Genomic DNA, 14349 nt, shown 5'->3' with positions numbered 1-14349 from the left:
GAAAAAACAAATTCAGAAAACATACCACATCATTCAGTTTTAAAAAGCTAGTTAAAATTAGGACACAAAATCAGAGGACATGGCGAGAATGCTAAAGACATCCTATGACAGTGATGGCGAACCTTTTGAGCTCGGCGTGGTAGCATTTTGAAAAACCCTAATTTAACTCTGGTGCCGGGTCACATACAGAAATTGTTTGATATTTGCAACCATAGTAAAACAAAGACTTATATTTTTGATATTTATTTTATATATTTAAATGCCATTTAACAAAGAAAAATCAACCAAAAAAATGAGTTCGCCTGTCACCTCTGACACGCATGTCTTGGGTTCGCCATCACTGTCCTATGACATAGGACCTATGTCAACCCTTTCATCTTCCTTCAGAGACAAATTAATATTAATTATATAATACTGGCTGCATGAAGACAGTTGTTCTTTATCTGACTCTTTACACTTTTATGTATGCTTAAAATTAGTTTGTTTAGATTCACTCATCTTAAAAACTCAGTGCCTGAACTGCAAGAACTGTAAGGTCCTCTCCTCAACTCCAGCAAGCTCCTCTAAAAGCTGTCAACATTTAATGCTTCTACCTCTTAACCCACAGTCACTCCTCAACCCGCTATCGCCTGGCTTCTTTCCATACAGATGCTCAAAGTGATATCAGAAAGATCCATAAGGATCCCCTAATTACCAAATATACCTTTTTCCCTCCGTATCTTGCCAAACCTCTCTGCTACACTTAACAAGTTAACTGCCACGATATTTTGAATTTAATTAAAAAAGGTCCGCCGTTTGTGTCTATAGACGCTTATGGCGTACAAATGGTTAATTATTTTACCTCCTTCTAAAACTCTTTTTCCTAGTCTTCCACAGGATCATCATCTGATTCTCCTCATACTTCATTACTCTTCCCGTGTCTCCTTCTTAAGCTCTCCCTCCCGCCACCCATGCTTCAGTGGTCCACCCTGACCTGCCTTCCTCACCAGCTCCCCTTGAGTGAAATCTTCTATTCTCATGGTTTCAAACACCAAATACATGCTGAAGACACTCACAACTAGGCCTTCATCTCAGGATGCTCCCTTAAGTTTCACACTACTATAACCTAATCTCCTTTTCCCTATTTGATTGGGAATTCCTTAAAGACAAGCACTATGTATTATCTTTGTAAACCCAAGTGCCTAGCACAAATATGCATCTGATAGTTATTTAACAAAGAATAAATCTTTTGTTGAATTAAGTAATGATGACTGATGATTTTAGCTTCTTATACAGACCTAAATCATAATATAATCAGGTTTACATTAAAAGATAAAAAGGGCTCCTTACCACGTGTTCTAGTTCTTCAAAAGTTTTACAGTTTAGCAAAGCTCTTAACAAGCATTCGGACATCTTTCCCTCCTTCTTAATTTTCTGGATTGTACCACGAACCTTCTTAGCAACAGTCCTGAAAATAAAAACTTTTGTAATATACAAGACCTATATGTTAAAACTTTCTCTTTGAAGCTATCTCCAACTCACAGAAATGTTGCAGGTAAAGTAAAAAGTACTTTTCCCCCTCCTCTGAACCATTTGAGAATAAGTTGCCATCACATTCAAGTATTTTATGTGCATTTTCTAGAAACCAGAATCTTCTCCTACATAATATAACCATCAAAATCCATTAATTACTACTGATGTTACTATCATCTAATCCTCAGATTTCAGACTTCATTTAAATTTCACCAACTGTTTCAATAATGTCCTTCAGAGTGAATTCAATTAAGAAGCATGGGTTGCATGGGACTACCATGTATCCACAGTGTCCTTCAAGCTGAAACAGTATTTCAGTCTCTCCTTCACTTCAAAGCCTGATTTAGAAGGCTTGATTCAGGCCAGTTATTTTGTATAATGTCCCAAAGTTTAGGTTTCTCTAATGTTTACTCACATTTTTATTCAGATGGTGTTTCTTTAGCAAAAATGTGTTGCTCTCACTGCATCTGATGTGACAGATAGGTGGCACAATGACTTTCATTTGTCCTATACTAATTAACTTTGATTATTTGATTAAGGTAGCATGTGTGGGCTTCTCAATAATACAGGTATTCTTTATTCCCTTTGTAATTAAGTATTTTGTGGTGAGGTACTTTGATCACCCCATTTATCAATAAACTTGCAACTTATTCATTAATTTATTGCATTATGGATTCATAATTTATTTTTTAGTTGTTATAAGCCATTGCCATCATTTATTTTAATGCTCAAATTGTTCTATATTTGGCCAGAAGTACCCTTCAAGCTAGAATCTGTGTCCTTTTTGACATATCTTCATCATTCTTTGAGCACTTCCTTATTCTCTGACAAACGACATTCCAGGCTCATCTTTTACTTACCCTGCACCAGCCCTGGAATGAGGAGAATGGTGGTACTTAGACACCAACTTATGGGTGACAGGTGTACTCACTGCTATTGGGTATCACTGCTCAGGAAAAGTACACCTGACACTCATAATTGATTTCTAAATACCGTTTTCCACTACAAAGAACCAGAATTTCATAGAGAAGCTGATTCCAGAAATCAATGTACAGGGATCAATGCACAGGTAGGGGGGCAAGGGCAAAGCACAGTTGTTCTACCACTTTATAATAATTTTTCACTATGAATATGCAATCCTTCTGTTTTTTTTAATGCCTCTCATCCTATTTCATTACCTGTTCCTATTTACACGATCTGCCTAATAATGCTATTGCTAAAATGATGGGCAAAAGGCAAGGAGATAATACAAATTAATAAAAATGATAAAAAAATAAAATTAAATCTAATTATGGGAAAAAATAGACCAAAGGCAGGAGATTTCAAATTAAAGATGAAGCATATGCAGTCCTTAGATTACATCCTATATGCCTTTTACAGTCCTGGTAGCCCGGGGGCTGGAGCCTACCAGAGTCATTTTGACAAAAGACCAATGTCCTATTGGCCATCATATAAGGAAAAGAGGCATATTTAGAGAAAATACAGAAAGCTTTTCTTTAATCATATTCTTTAATTTACTTTTTAATAGTGACTCCCTCAGTTGGCTAAGTGATTTTGCCTCTCGAGTAATCAGGATCAAGGTTATTAATGAGCTTTATTCAATAGCGTACAATAACTCTCCATATATTAGCATTTTAATTCTCCTGGCATTTAAAACTTCAACAAAAGGGGTGGAAAAGTTAGTGAGTTGCAAGTTCCCCCAAAATCACAGGAAGCTTATTGGACTTGTTGTAAAAATAACCCTTAATACTTTTAGAATGGCTTAATGGTAGTATACCAAATTTTAATCAAATTTTATAGGCTTGAAGAACATATATGCTAACAACATGGCACCTGGAATGTAGGAGACATGCAATAAATGCATGAATGATGAAGACTGTTTTCATAAACTTTACTGAATAATACAAAGTCTTACAGTCTTTATAGTTTCTACATGTGTATTCCTGAGTTATAACAATAAGTCCATAGGCATAATATTTTTAAAGGGTACTTTCCATTCTATAACTTACAATCCCGATATAAAATCACCATCCCCTCTAAAATAATAGAAAAAGAAAATATACATATTTCCTACCAAACTCTATTCTGCCAAAGAACTTCCCACTTAGGGTCTTTATAGTAGTAAGAGGGCAGTTTTGTACAAGCTGTTGAAGATTTAGACAAAATTTAATTTTTCTGAGTTTCCTGCTGGCAGTCCTAATTTTGCCATTATACATAATCATTTCTCTGAAAGATGACAGTCAAACTCTTAGGCACACACTTTCACTGAAAACCACCTTTTTGACACATGCCCAAGCTATGCATAAACACATCAGCAGAAGGACTCTGTACAGCCCTAAGTAAGTAAACTAGAACTGACTTACTCTGTCAGAATAGGACTATAACCAGATAATAATGATGCAAAACAAAACACTGAAACTGTTGAAATACATTGTCATTCACTTCCTCACTGTTTCTCCTCATTGACTCACATGCCCTCTTTCCCCTCACACTAGGCTCATCTCTTCCCAGTTTCTTACCGTAACTCCTCTAGTGTTTGTTGAACTTCTCTCAAGTAATCAGCATCAAGGTTATTAATGAGCTCTTTTCGATAACGTACAATGAAGGGAATTGTATTATCATCATTAAAGAGACGAATGATGTTGCCACAAACCCAAGGTTCAATATTAGTTCTCTCAGATAAAACCTGCAAATTAAGTACACTTAGTGATTTAGAATCCTGAAAATTAAACATCTATCTATAATATGTAATTTAAAATACAGCATCAAATAATGTTCTCCAATCACTTAGAAATTACTTCATGTGGTTTAAAAAATTTTTTCATTAAAAAAAATATGTCTATACATATATAAATTGACAATCATCAAATAGTCATTTCACTAATTTAATAAAATGCAATTGAAACCACTCTGCATCATTTATATTCTACAGGCTCCATGAGATAGGCACTTTTTTTTCTCTCAGATTGGTCACAAGGATCAAGGAGTTGGTAATTCGCGGTATTGGCGTAAGTGACAAGAAAAGGCACTTTGAGTCATTGCTAGTGAGAAAGTACAATTTGACAACATCTATCAATATTTACAATACATAAATTCTTTTATGCAATAATCCCACTCCTAGGAATTTATCCTGACAAAACCTAATTTTGCAATGGGGAACTGGTAAATAGATCATGATATGCCCACAGAGTAGGATGCCATACAACTGCTCCTATATGGACTAATTTGGAATGATTAACAAGAAGTGGAAACATGGCTTACTTTCAGGAAAGATAACTGGTTGGATGAGAGTTAGGACAGAAATATCTATATCTTGAATTTTGTATCATACACATATAGCACTCCAAATTCAAAGTAATTAAGTCTTAAAAATACACTCAAGTCTACATGTACAAGTTTCAGCACAATGTACATGTAAGCAGAAGAGTTTAGAGAAGTCAGCCTGGAGAAGAAAAAGAATGCAATGCAATTTCAGTAACTCTTCTCAAAGCCTAGGCAGCTTTGTTCAAAGTAAAATATAAAAGGCCTTAAGTTTTATTAGTATTTCAATCTTGATGCACAAGATCTGCCAAAAAATAAAAGAAAGAACAAAAAAATTATTAAAGAAGTATCATAAACAACTAGCTAATAAAATCAGGTAATATGTAAAATAGACTGAATTTCAAAACTGGAGATGAAATAAATGACTAAACTTCAGAGACTAGTAAGACTAATTGTATCTTGAGCCAGCCATCAAGCTCAAGATCTGGGCTAGAACTCTGGACGGAGATATTTTTCCTCTAGAGAAAAACGATTTGTACATGTAGAACCTTGAAGCTGAGGATGACAGTGCAAAGAGAATCATGAAGAGAGTATTTCAGTGTACTTTCCTGTTACACAGGTCAATAAATAAAACTGACCTGTTATACAGGTCAATAAATCTCCTTTATTGCTTCAGCTAGTTCAGTTGGGGTTTTCTCTTATTGCAACCAAAAGAACTCTAATCAATGTCCTCACTGTCACAGTGTGTTCTCTATCACAGCCATCTCATCTGTCACCAAAGAAGCACACTAAACTCTGAAATGTCTGTTCCTTCCCCTGGAACTCCTTTCTGCAAGTATATTTTACCTGAGCCACAGATCAGAATTTTATGTTCTTTAGACCTTCCATCCAACATCTCTGCATTACTAATGACTATATTTCTAGAACAAAGATATAATAATTCCTTTGTTTTTAATTGTTCTTCTTCTGTCCCAACCTCCAATGACTCTTATCTATCTACTGGTAAAAGTCCAATCACTACAGCATAGTTTTAAAATTCCTTCTCAAGCTTGGCCCCAAACTTCACTGTCCTCAAGGAGTTAGCAATCTAGAGGTGAAAATAAAACGTTAATGCAACCCTGGCCAGTGTGGCTCAGTTGCTTGAGCATAGTCCCATGCACCGAAAGATCGCCAATTCAATTTCCAGTCAGGGCGCTGAAAGATTGCCAATTCAATTTCCAGTCAGGGCACATACACTGGCTGTGCGTTCACATGTATTAAGAGTGTGTATGCTGCCTGTCCAACGTGGCTCAGAGGTTGCGCATCAACCTAGGAACCAGGAGGTCACTGTTTGATTCCCAGTCAGAGCACATGTCTGGGTTGTGGGCTAGATTCCCAGTAGGGGTCGTGCAGGAGGCAGCCGATCAATGATTCTCTCTCATCACTGATGTTTCTCTCTCTCTCTCCCTCTCCCTTCCTCTCTGAAATCAATTAAAAAAAAAATTTTTTTAAAGAGTGTGTATGCTGCCACTTATGGCAAATTTGCTCCTTGAAATTAAGAATAATAAAACTACATATAAGCAATCATCACTTTTGGGCCTCCAAATCATCCGATTTTTTCTGTCTTAATTTAAACATTTATTTTAGTCCATATTATATGCCAGTAACCACACTACACCAGTGATAATCAAAATATAAAAAACCAACTCCCTCTTCCCAACAAGCTCACAAGCTAATGATAGGAGCATTAATAGAATGTCAGGGAACCAGCTAGAATGTAAGAAATATTAACCATGCTCTGTTAACCGTGACTGTTTTATTCTGATTAAAGACGGCACATTCTAACCTGGGTGGCAGTGGCACTGGGGACCTGGGAGCTGACCTGGAGATGCAGCCCTTCCTCCCCATTTGGAGCTGCCCATTATCATGGAAAGATTAACAACTTTGTTGCAGAAACCAGAGCCAGAAGCCAGAATGGCTAGCCCTTTGAAGATCCCCAGCCCTTTTTGCATACCTGCAGGCCTTTGCAAATCTCCAGGCTGCTTACCAGTTAACTGCCATTTGGTCTACCCTTTGGCTATTTTCCCGTGTGACTCCAGCCCTCCCATATCACTAAGCACTTTGAAGATCCCCAGGCCTTTTGCATATCTGTAAACTGCCCATTTGCCACCTTTCCTTTGTACTTCTACCTATATAAACAGCTGGCTTATAGTGGGCTGGAAAGAGCAGATTTTTGTGGATGACCTGCTGCTCTCCCATACTGCCTGCAAAATTGGAATAAAATAAATGCTCACATATGATTCAACCCTGTCTGTGCTTAATTGGCTTGAATAGTGACAGGCAGCATGGACCCACTGTTTGTCCGGTTACACTAACAGAAGAAAGACAGGGTAGCAATTAAACTACAGTGTGATTTGTACTCTGACAGAAGCATATATTGATTGTTTTAAGAGCACAGGGAAGGTAGAAACATCCAGAGCAATGAAAAAGCAACAAGAAAATGAAGATATCCCCAGGCAGCCAAACGGGGGCAGGGATTCCAGGATGAGAGACTGCATATCAAAAGCCACTGATGAAAAACCTAGGCACATTTTTTTTAAGTTGCTACACATCCAGCAATGCTCAAATGTACAAGTGGTGTTGAGGTGCAAAATGAAAAGGTGAATGGTGAATTCTGTAGAGTTTGAACTTTAGCCTATGGCCACTATTAAGCCACTAAATGACTGACCTGCTCATTACTAGGTTTCAGCTGTTGAATCAGTAGCCTGTAAACCCCTATGAGTCAATGAGATTTGTGGACCAGAGCAGTGGTTCACCATGTGTGATCCCCAGAGTAGAAGCACATGCATCATCTGGGAACTTCTTAGCAATGCAAATTCTTGAGCCCCACTCCAGATCGACTGATTCAGAAACTCTGAGCTAGGGCCCAGCAATCTGTATTTTAGAAAAGAAAACGAGGCTAACAACAATGAAATGTTTAAGTGTTAAAAGGAGAGAACAAACCTTAAGGATGGGTAGGAGTAAGGCAGAGAACTACTGCAGTTTTTTACTTTTAAACCATTCATACTTTTATTACTTTAATAATTTGTATAGTTAACTGGTAGATAGGAATGAGAGTAAAGTAAAAAGGAAGGCAGTCTTGAGATTTTTTTCCCCTATAAGATTTAAATAGAGCCCTAACCTATTTGGCTCAGTGGATAGAGTGTCGGCCTACGGACTCAAAGGTCCCAGGTTAGATTCCGGTCAAGGGCATGTACCTTGGTTGCGGGCACATCCCCAGTAGGGAGTGTGCAGGAGGCAGCTGATCGATGTTTCTCTCTCATCGATGTTTCTAACTCTATCCTTCTCCCTTCCTCTCTGTAAAAAATCAATAAAATATATATTTTTTTAAAAAGATTTAAATAGAGAGGCACTTTTCATGAAGTGTTTTAAACTAACATCTATATGAGGCTTATTATATTCTAAACTAGCACCTATATAGGGTTTATTATATTCTGAACACTTTTACATATTCAATATGAACTCATTTAAACTATGAGAGGTACTATCATTATTCCTATTTTACAAATACAAAAACTGAGGCCCAAAGAAGTTAAGTGAATTGCCCAGTCCCCCGAGCTATAGTACCCTTTCAAAAATTTGATTATGTGCAAAGCAAGATGATTTTCTTTTCAGGCAAAAACACAAATTAATCAAATTGCCTTTACTTCTCGTCCTGAATCCTCCTGCAGTGAAGTGAGACATGGTGCCTTCATACTGCCCCTGGAGTGTCTAAAACCTATAACAAAATGGCAATCTCCCAGTGTCCAGAGATTTATTCCTTCAAGTCTATATTCCCATTCCTTCAGTTTAAAAAATAAAGTCTAGGCATCAGTTAATAAACTATAGCATTAATCAGCCTTAGGCAGCATCTACATTTTAGAAGACCTAACATTTAAATTAAATGACTCTCTAATGAGTAGAATTGAGAATTTTCTATTCAACATCATTCCAAAAACCAGCAATTAAATACATTCCTTCTGAAAGCTGTTAATTCCTGCTATTCTTTTTACCCTTACATATTCATTTTATTGGATCACTTATCAGAAACAGAAAGTTTTTTTAAAGACTGCAAAAGGAAAAACTAATCTATGCTTTTAGAAGTCAGAGTGGTTACAGGAGAGGGCATTGGGGTTTAGAAAAGGTTATGAAGGAAGATTCCAGGGTGCTGTTAATGTTCTGTTTCTTGATTTGTAAGTTGGATATATGATGACACTTCTGAACATTCATAAACTGTATACACTTAACTACAATTTCCTGTATGTATACTTCAAAATAGTTTTTAAAAACTACCAGCTATATATTAGTAACAAAAATTTTGTTTTACTTAATTCATCCTGGAATAAACAGTTTGACCCAATGAGTGATGCTATGCTTATATACAGAACTGCAGAGAGAAAGCTAACTCAGCTCACCTCCTTCCTCTCCTACTTCTTTCCCCAATTTTGTCATCCCATAGTCTTCTTCACCCATATAATCACACATCATCTGTTGCAAGAAAGGGGTAAATAGCTAATGAAGAGGTTTTGCTTGTTCTTCCTCCTCAATTTAGAAACTTTGCAAAAATATTACATATGGCTGCTCCACTCCCCTACCACTACACCCCTCAAAATAAAGAGATATATATCAATCACCACTTTGGAGCATTTGATTTTCTCAAAAACTGCTTGCAGCTAGTCACCTCTTCAAATTCTTATAATGCTCAGGGTATTCACAACGTATTTGCATAATAATATAATGTACTTTGACAAAAACTAGTTTCTGATGGCAACCCCCCATTTGCAGCTTGGGGGACAGGCGTGAGAAGGAGCAGGTTCTCTGGCTCAGTGATCTCTAATCCCTGATTAGTAAATAGACACTATGTTTATATGTGAAGTCTGTAACTAAGTCAAGTATAGGCAATGCAGTTTTCCCTCCCCAAACAAAACAGTGATGTTCCTGAGAGAACAGTGAACTTTTCAGAGTTGGGAAACATGCCTTGAAGATGGGGGGGAAAAGAGGATCAGGTGTCATGGTTGTCAGGGTTCATGGGGATTATCACACAAAATGAAGGAAATAAAAATGCCATTTCTCACATGTTCAATCTATAATAATAAAAGAGTAATATGCTAATTAGACCAGATGGACGAAGCCAGTGCTGCGAGGGAAGCCGGGAAGGAAGGGCTACTCTTGCACAAATTTTGTGCATCAGGCCTCTAGTTAGTAATAATTAATAATTTCTATACAAGTAATTTCCACTGACCACTCCTAACCAACTATGTACTTTTCAGGATTTCCCCAGAGACTTTGGACATATATTTTGCTTCAAAGCATAATACACAGATTACAGGCATTTAATTGTTCCAGACCTTCCCAACCAACATGGCATCACTGACTCTACTCTTCTCAGTCCCCATTTCCCCAACACCTGCCTCTGTTCTCAATCAGGTTTGAAAGCAGGAGTGCAGTGCTATGGTGAAGTTATTTTCTCTCACACAAAATTGGGGAGTTTCTCCTGTTTATGGGGGAATAAAAAGGCATAGGAAAGAAAATGCACACATACCACAAAAATTGTCTGTAAAAGTTAATTCAAAGTTAGACAAGGATGACTACATCTGGTTAAATTTTTTAAAACCCCAAAATGTAAATCACACCTAAAGTTTCCCAGACTGCAATACACAGCAGGGGAAGGAGTGCATATCAGAATCCCAGGACAGACAACAGGGAAGAAGGTCACCCCCAAGGTACCCTGAGGGGCAATGCTATTATTATTATGTAAAATGTTCTCAGACTATGTTGGGGCAAACAAAAAGGTTGAGAATCACTGTTTAGGGCCAGTTCTTCTCTACCATCCCCAAAGCCAGCAAAAGAAACTGAGATAAATCCGACTTCCCCTGATATATTATGGTACCTCAATTCAAACAGAGTTTTCCTTTAAGAATCTGCTAGGTCTTGTTCATAGTTTATTACAACATTACACTGTATTAAACAGATGTACTACAGCCAATGACCCAATCACTTGCATGGCTTCACAGAGAAATACAGTCCAAATTCAAAGCAAAAACTTAACAAGGAACCTTTGAGGGCCCCATCTGTTGGCACACTGTATAGCATATGTTCACTAGAACACCCTGGCAGAGACATCCCTTGCCTGAGGTCACAGCTCTTAGCTAAAGAGCTGATGACAATAAGCTATGATACAAAGCAGCATACACAGGAAGGGAACCAGTGACCAGAGCCTCCTGAAACTGCTAACAAACGGACAAGAGAAAACTCCCTACCCTTCCCTTAGCCACTAACACCCTTATGCTAGTCAAAAAGAAAGGAATCACCTGAACTAAAATACAGAAAAAGGCTGCACATACCTGTACTATGTCCCAGTTCATTTCCGCCTCCTCTACAACATTGCTGGCATTTGCTGGAAACCTGACAGGCTGGCCCTGAGGACATGATTCGGTCTTTATTTTCTTTAAAGGGGACTGATCAGCTGTATAGTCATCCTCATCCTCTTCCTTCTTGCATGCCCCTTCCCACAGGGTGCTTGTGGATGGTGTCTCTGTACTGTTACTCTCACTCTTGAAGTTGCTGACTTTGTTGGTTTCTTCACCAACTTTCAGCTTTTTGGTCCTTGGAGCTGAAGGTGACTGAGCTGAATTTTTCCGTTTTGTCTTTGCTGTTTTCAGAGTCTGCACAGTATCCAATTTATTTTTTCTGTCTTCCAAATCAACATCAGCAATAAGCACAGAACTATTCTATCAAATCACAAAGAAAACACACGATAATTAGAAGATAAAAACCAATTACCATGAAGTATTACTCAGGAACAAACTATTCACACAATAACTTGGAAGAATCTCAAGATTATGTTGGGGGGGGGGGGGCAATCTCAAAAAGTTACACACTCTATGATTATATTTATATAATATTCTTGAACATATTAGTGGCTGCCAGAAGTCAGAAATTGGGGACAAGGAAGAGATGAGGGAAAGGTAGGGTGGGAAAGAACTGGGTGTGGCTATAAATGGGCAACACTAGGTCCTTGTGGTAATGGAACCACAAGGATCTGTGTGGTGGATACACAAACCTACATGTGATAAAACTTAATATACACATACACGCACACATAAATAAATACAAAGAAAACTGGAGAAATCTAAATAAGTTGAGTGGGATTTATAACCATCAAATCCTCATTGTAATATTTTCCTATATTTTGCAAGATGTTACCATTGGGGAAAACTCAATGAAGGGCACATACTATCTCTCTGTATGTTTTTTACAACTGTATGTGATATTATCTAGAAATAAAAAGGTTAATTTAAAAAAATGACTAAAGGATAGGTCTACACAGCCAGAAAAACCAAGAAAAACTTGCAATCAAAGCAGTGGTTCTCAACCTTCCTAATGCCGCGACCCTTTAATACAGTTCCTCATGTTGTGGTGACCCCCAACCATAAAATTATTTTCGTTACTACTTCATAACTGTAATTTTGCTACTGTTATGAATCGCAATGTAAATATCTGATATGCAGGATGTATTTTCAGGGGTCGCGACCCACAGGTTGAGAACCGCTGATAGAGAGACAAGAGTAACACACAGTGACAAAAAGCAACAGGCTACACCTGCCACCAATTTATGCAGATGGATACAGGACAAAAGAAAGTGTGACAGCAGGGTAGTGTCAGGGAGTTTGCAAAGCAGTCCACACATGTCCAGAGGCCACTTGATGCACAGCCCCCACCACATACGTGCCCAAGTGACAGCTCAGGTGTGAAGGAATGAGACCTGGCACTCATTTGGGCACTAAATACAGGAGACAGTAACATCACCAGTTAGGAAAGCAGTGCAGCGGCCCTGTGTCCAGCTAACGGACTTACCAGCTCCTTAACAACCACGCCTTCCGAGCCATCACTGATCTTTAGGGTATTCTTCTTCCCCCGGGGCACCCTCTTCGGTTTGGACTCCTTGCAAACAGGCTGCTTAGGGTTTCTGGGGACTTTCTTTTGGGGCTCCCAGGCACTATCTTCCTTGTCATCTTCTTCAGAGGCAGATGATCTAGAAGTAAATTGACAGAAAAATTGCAGGAAAAATGAAGCCAAATGTCAAAGTAAAAAAAAAACAAAAAAAAACACACACACACAAAAAGACAAACATACTTCTTGAAAAAAGAATAAGGTATGTGGTGTTTAATATAAAATGGAGTGATATGAGCACAAGCTATGAACAGGTCTTACTAAAAACTGAAAAGTTAACCAGAGACCAATGTAAAAATAGCCCCTGATATGCTGTAAATCACAGGTCTCTCCATTCACCTCTCACCTAACAGACAACTATACACACACATACACTCAAGACATAGGAAGTCATTTATTACAGTCAGCAATGAACTGGAGCATGTCACACCATAGTCACTGTGAGGTTTTCCATCTTAACAGTGAAAAGCACTTAAATAATTGCCTAAGTACTAACCATATTCATTTAAATTGTATTAGGTTATTCAAACCAATGTAAGGAGTGGGAAATGGCTCTAGGAAACACACTCAATTACATAAAAAGCCACTACCAAGACCTTCCAACTGTTTTGTTTTTGTTGTGTTTTTGTTTTTGTTTTTCTCCCAGATCTTCCAGAGTGGGAAGGAATAAGATGCATCTTTTGATTTCGTTTTTTTAAATTGATTTCAGAGAGGAAAGGAGAGGGAGAGAGAGAGAAAAAAACATCAATGGTGAGAGACTCATTGATTGGCTGCCTCCTGCACGCCCCACACTGGGGATTGAGCCCACAACCCGGGCATATGCCCTGACCAGAAATTGAACCGTGACCTCCTGGTTCATAGGTTCATGCTCAACCACTGAGCCATGCCAGCAGGGCTCCAACTGTTTTAACTTAACCCTTTTTTTCTTCAGAGAACGGATTTGTTTCCTGATGAAACGGGATCAGGTGCAGCTACAGTACATTTCTAACAACTCAAGAATCAAACTCATAGCAACAGCAGAGCAAAAGCAGCATGTGAACTTTGGGAAAGGAGCATCATGCTCCGTCAATCCAGTTAATTTTATTTCTTCCCACAATGTAAAAGGTCAATATTGGCAGGAAGGATAACTACTTCCTTCACTGATTAGTGAATAGAGATGTTTGGCTTTTTTAATGTTTAAGTTCTGCCTAGAGGCAAAACTTGATTGGACGACTGCTTAGCTAAATTATGCCCTAGGAGAGCAGAGTTACAATAGGTCAGTGGTTCTCAACCTTGGCTGCACATTAGAATCACCTGGGAATCTTTTTAAAATCCTGATTTATACAACTAAAAGTCGGAACGGACTGTTTCTTTGTTATTAATGTTGGGCACCAACCTCATAACAAAGAAACAGAATTTCCGGAGGATCACTCCAAGGGATCAGGATTTTAAAAAGATTCGTAGGTGATTCTTATGTGGGGCCTAGGTTAGCAACCACTGAACTAGTCCAGTGTCATCCCCGGAGTAGGTTTCCGCTCCTAGCTTGACTCATTTCTGTCTTCGGGGACGATTGAATACTTGGATAGAACATACCTCTTATATCACACATAAGAGAGAGGGTAACTC

The 14349-nt window shown here is 38.2% G+C and overlaps 1 protein-coding gene across 3 annotated transcripts in view; it reads right to left on the bottom strand.

The window, feature by feature from the left end:
* Positions 1–14349, bottom strand: part of SRBD1 (S1 RNA binding domain 1) — a 155510-nt gene that overhangs the window by 134587 nt on the left and 6574 nt on the right. For all 3 annotated transcript variants that reach the window (XM_014447612.2, XM_006083397.3, XM_023747165.1), the window contains exons 3-6: positions 12649–12826; positions 11136–11522; positions 4032–4198; positions 1330–1447 (exon numbers count right to left, since the gene is read on the bottom strand). In XM_014447612.2, the coding sequence (XP_014303098.1) occupies positions 1330–1447; positions 4032–4198; positions 11136–11522; positions 12649–12826 (850 nt within the window). The remainder of the gene's footprint in view (positions 1–1329; positions 1448–4031; positions 4199–11135; positions 11523–12648; positions 12827–14349) is intronic.

Source organism: Myotis lucifugus, unplaced genomic scaffold (genome assembly GCF_000147115.1).
Source record: "Myotis lucifugus unplaced genomic scaffold, Myoluc2.0 scaffold_6, whole genome shotgun sequence".
In the NCBI taxonomy this organism is placed as follows: Eukaryota; Metazoa; Chordata; class Mammalia; order Chiroptera; family Vespertilionidae; genus Myotis; species Myotis lucifugus.
This window is presented reverse-complemented; position numbering and strand designations above follow the sequence as displayed.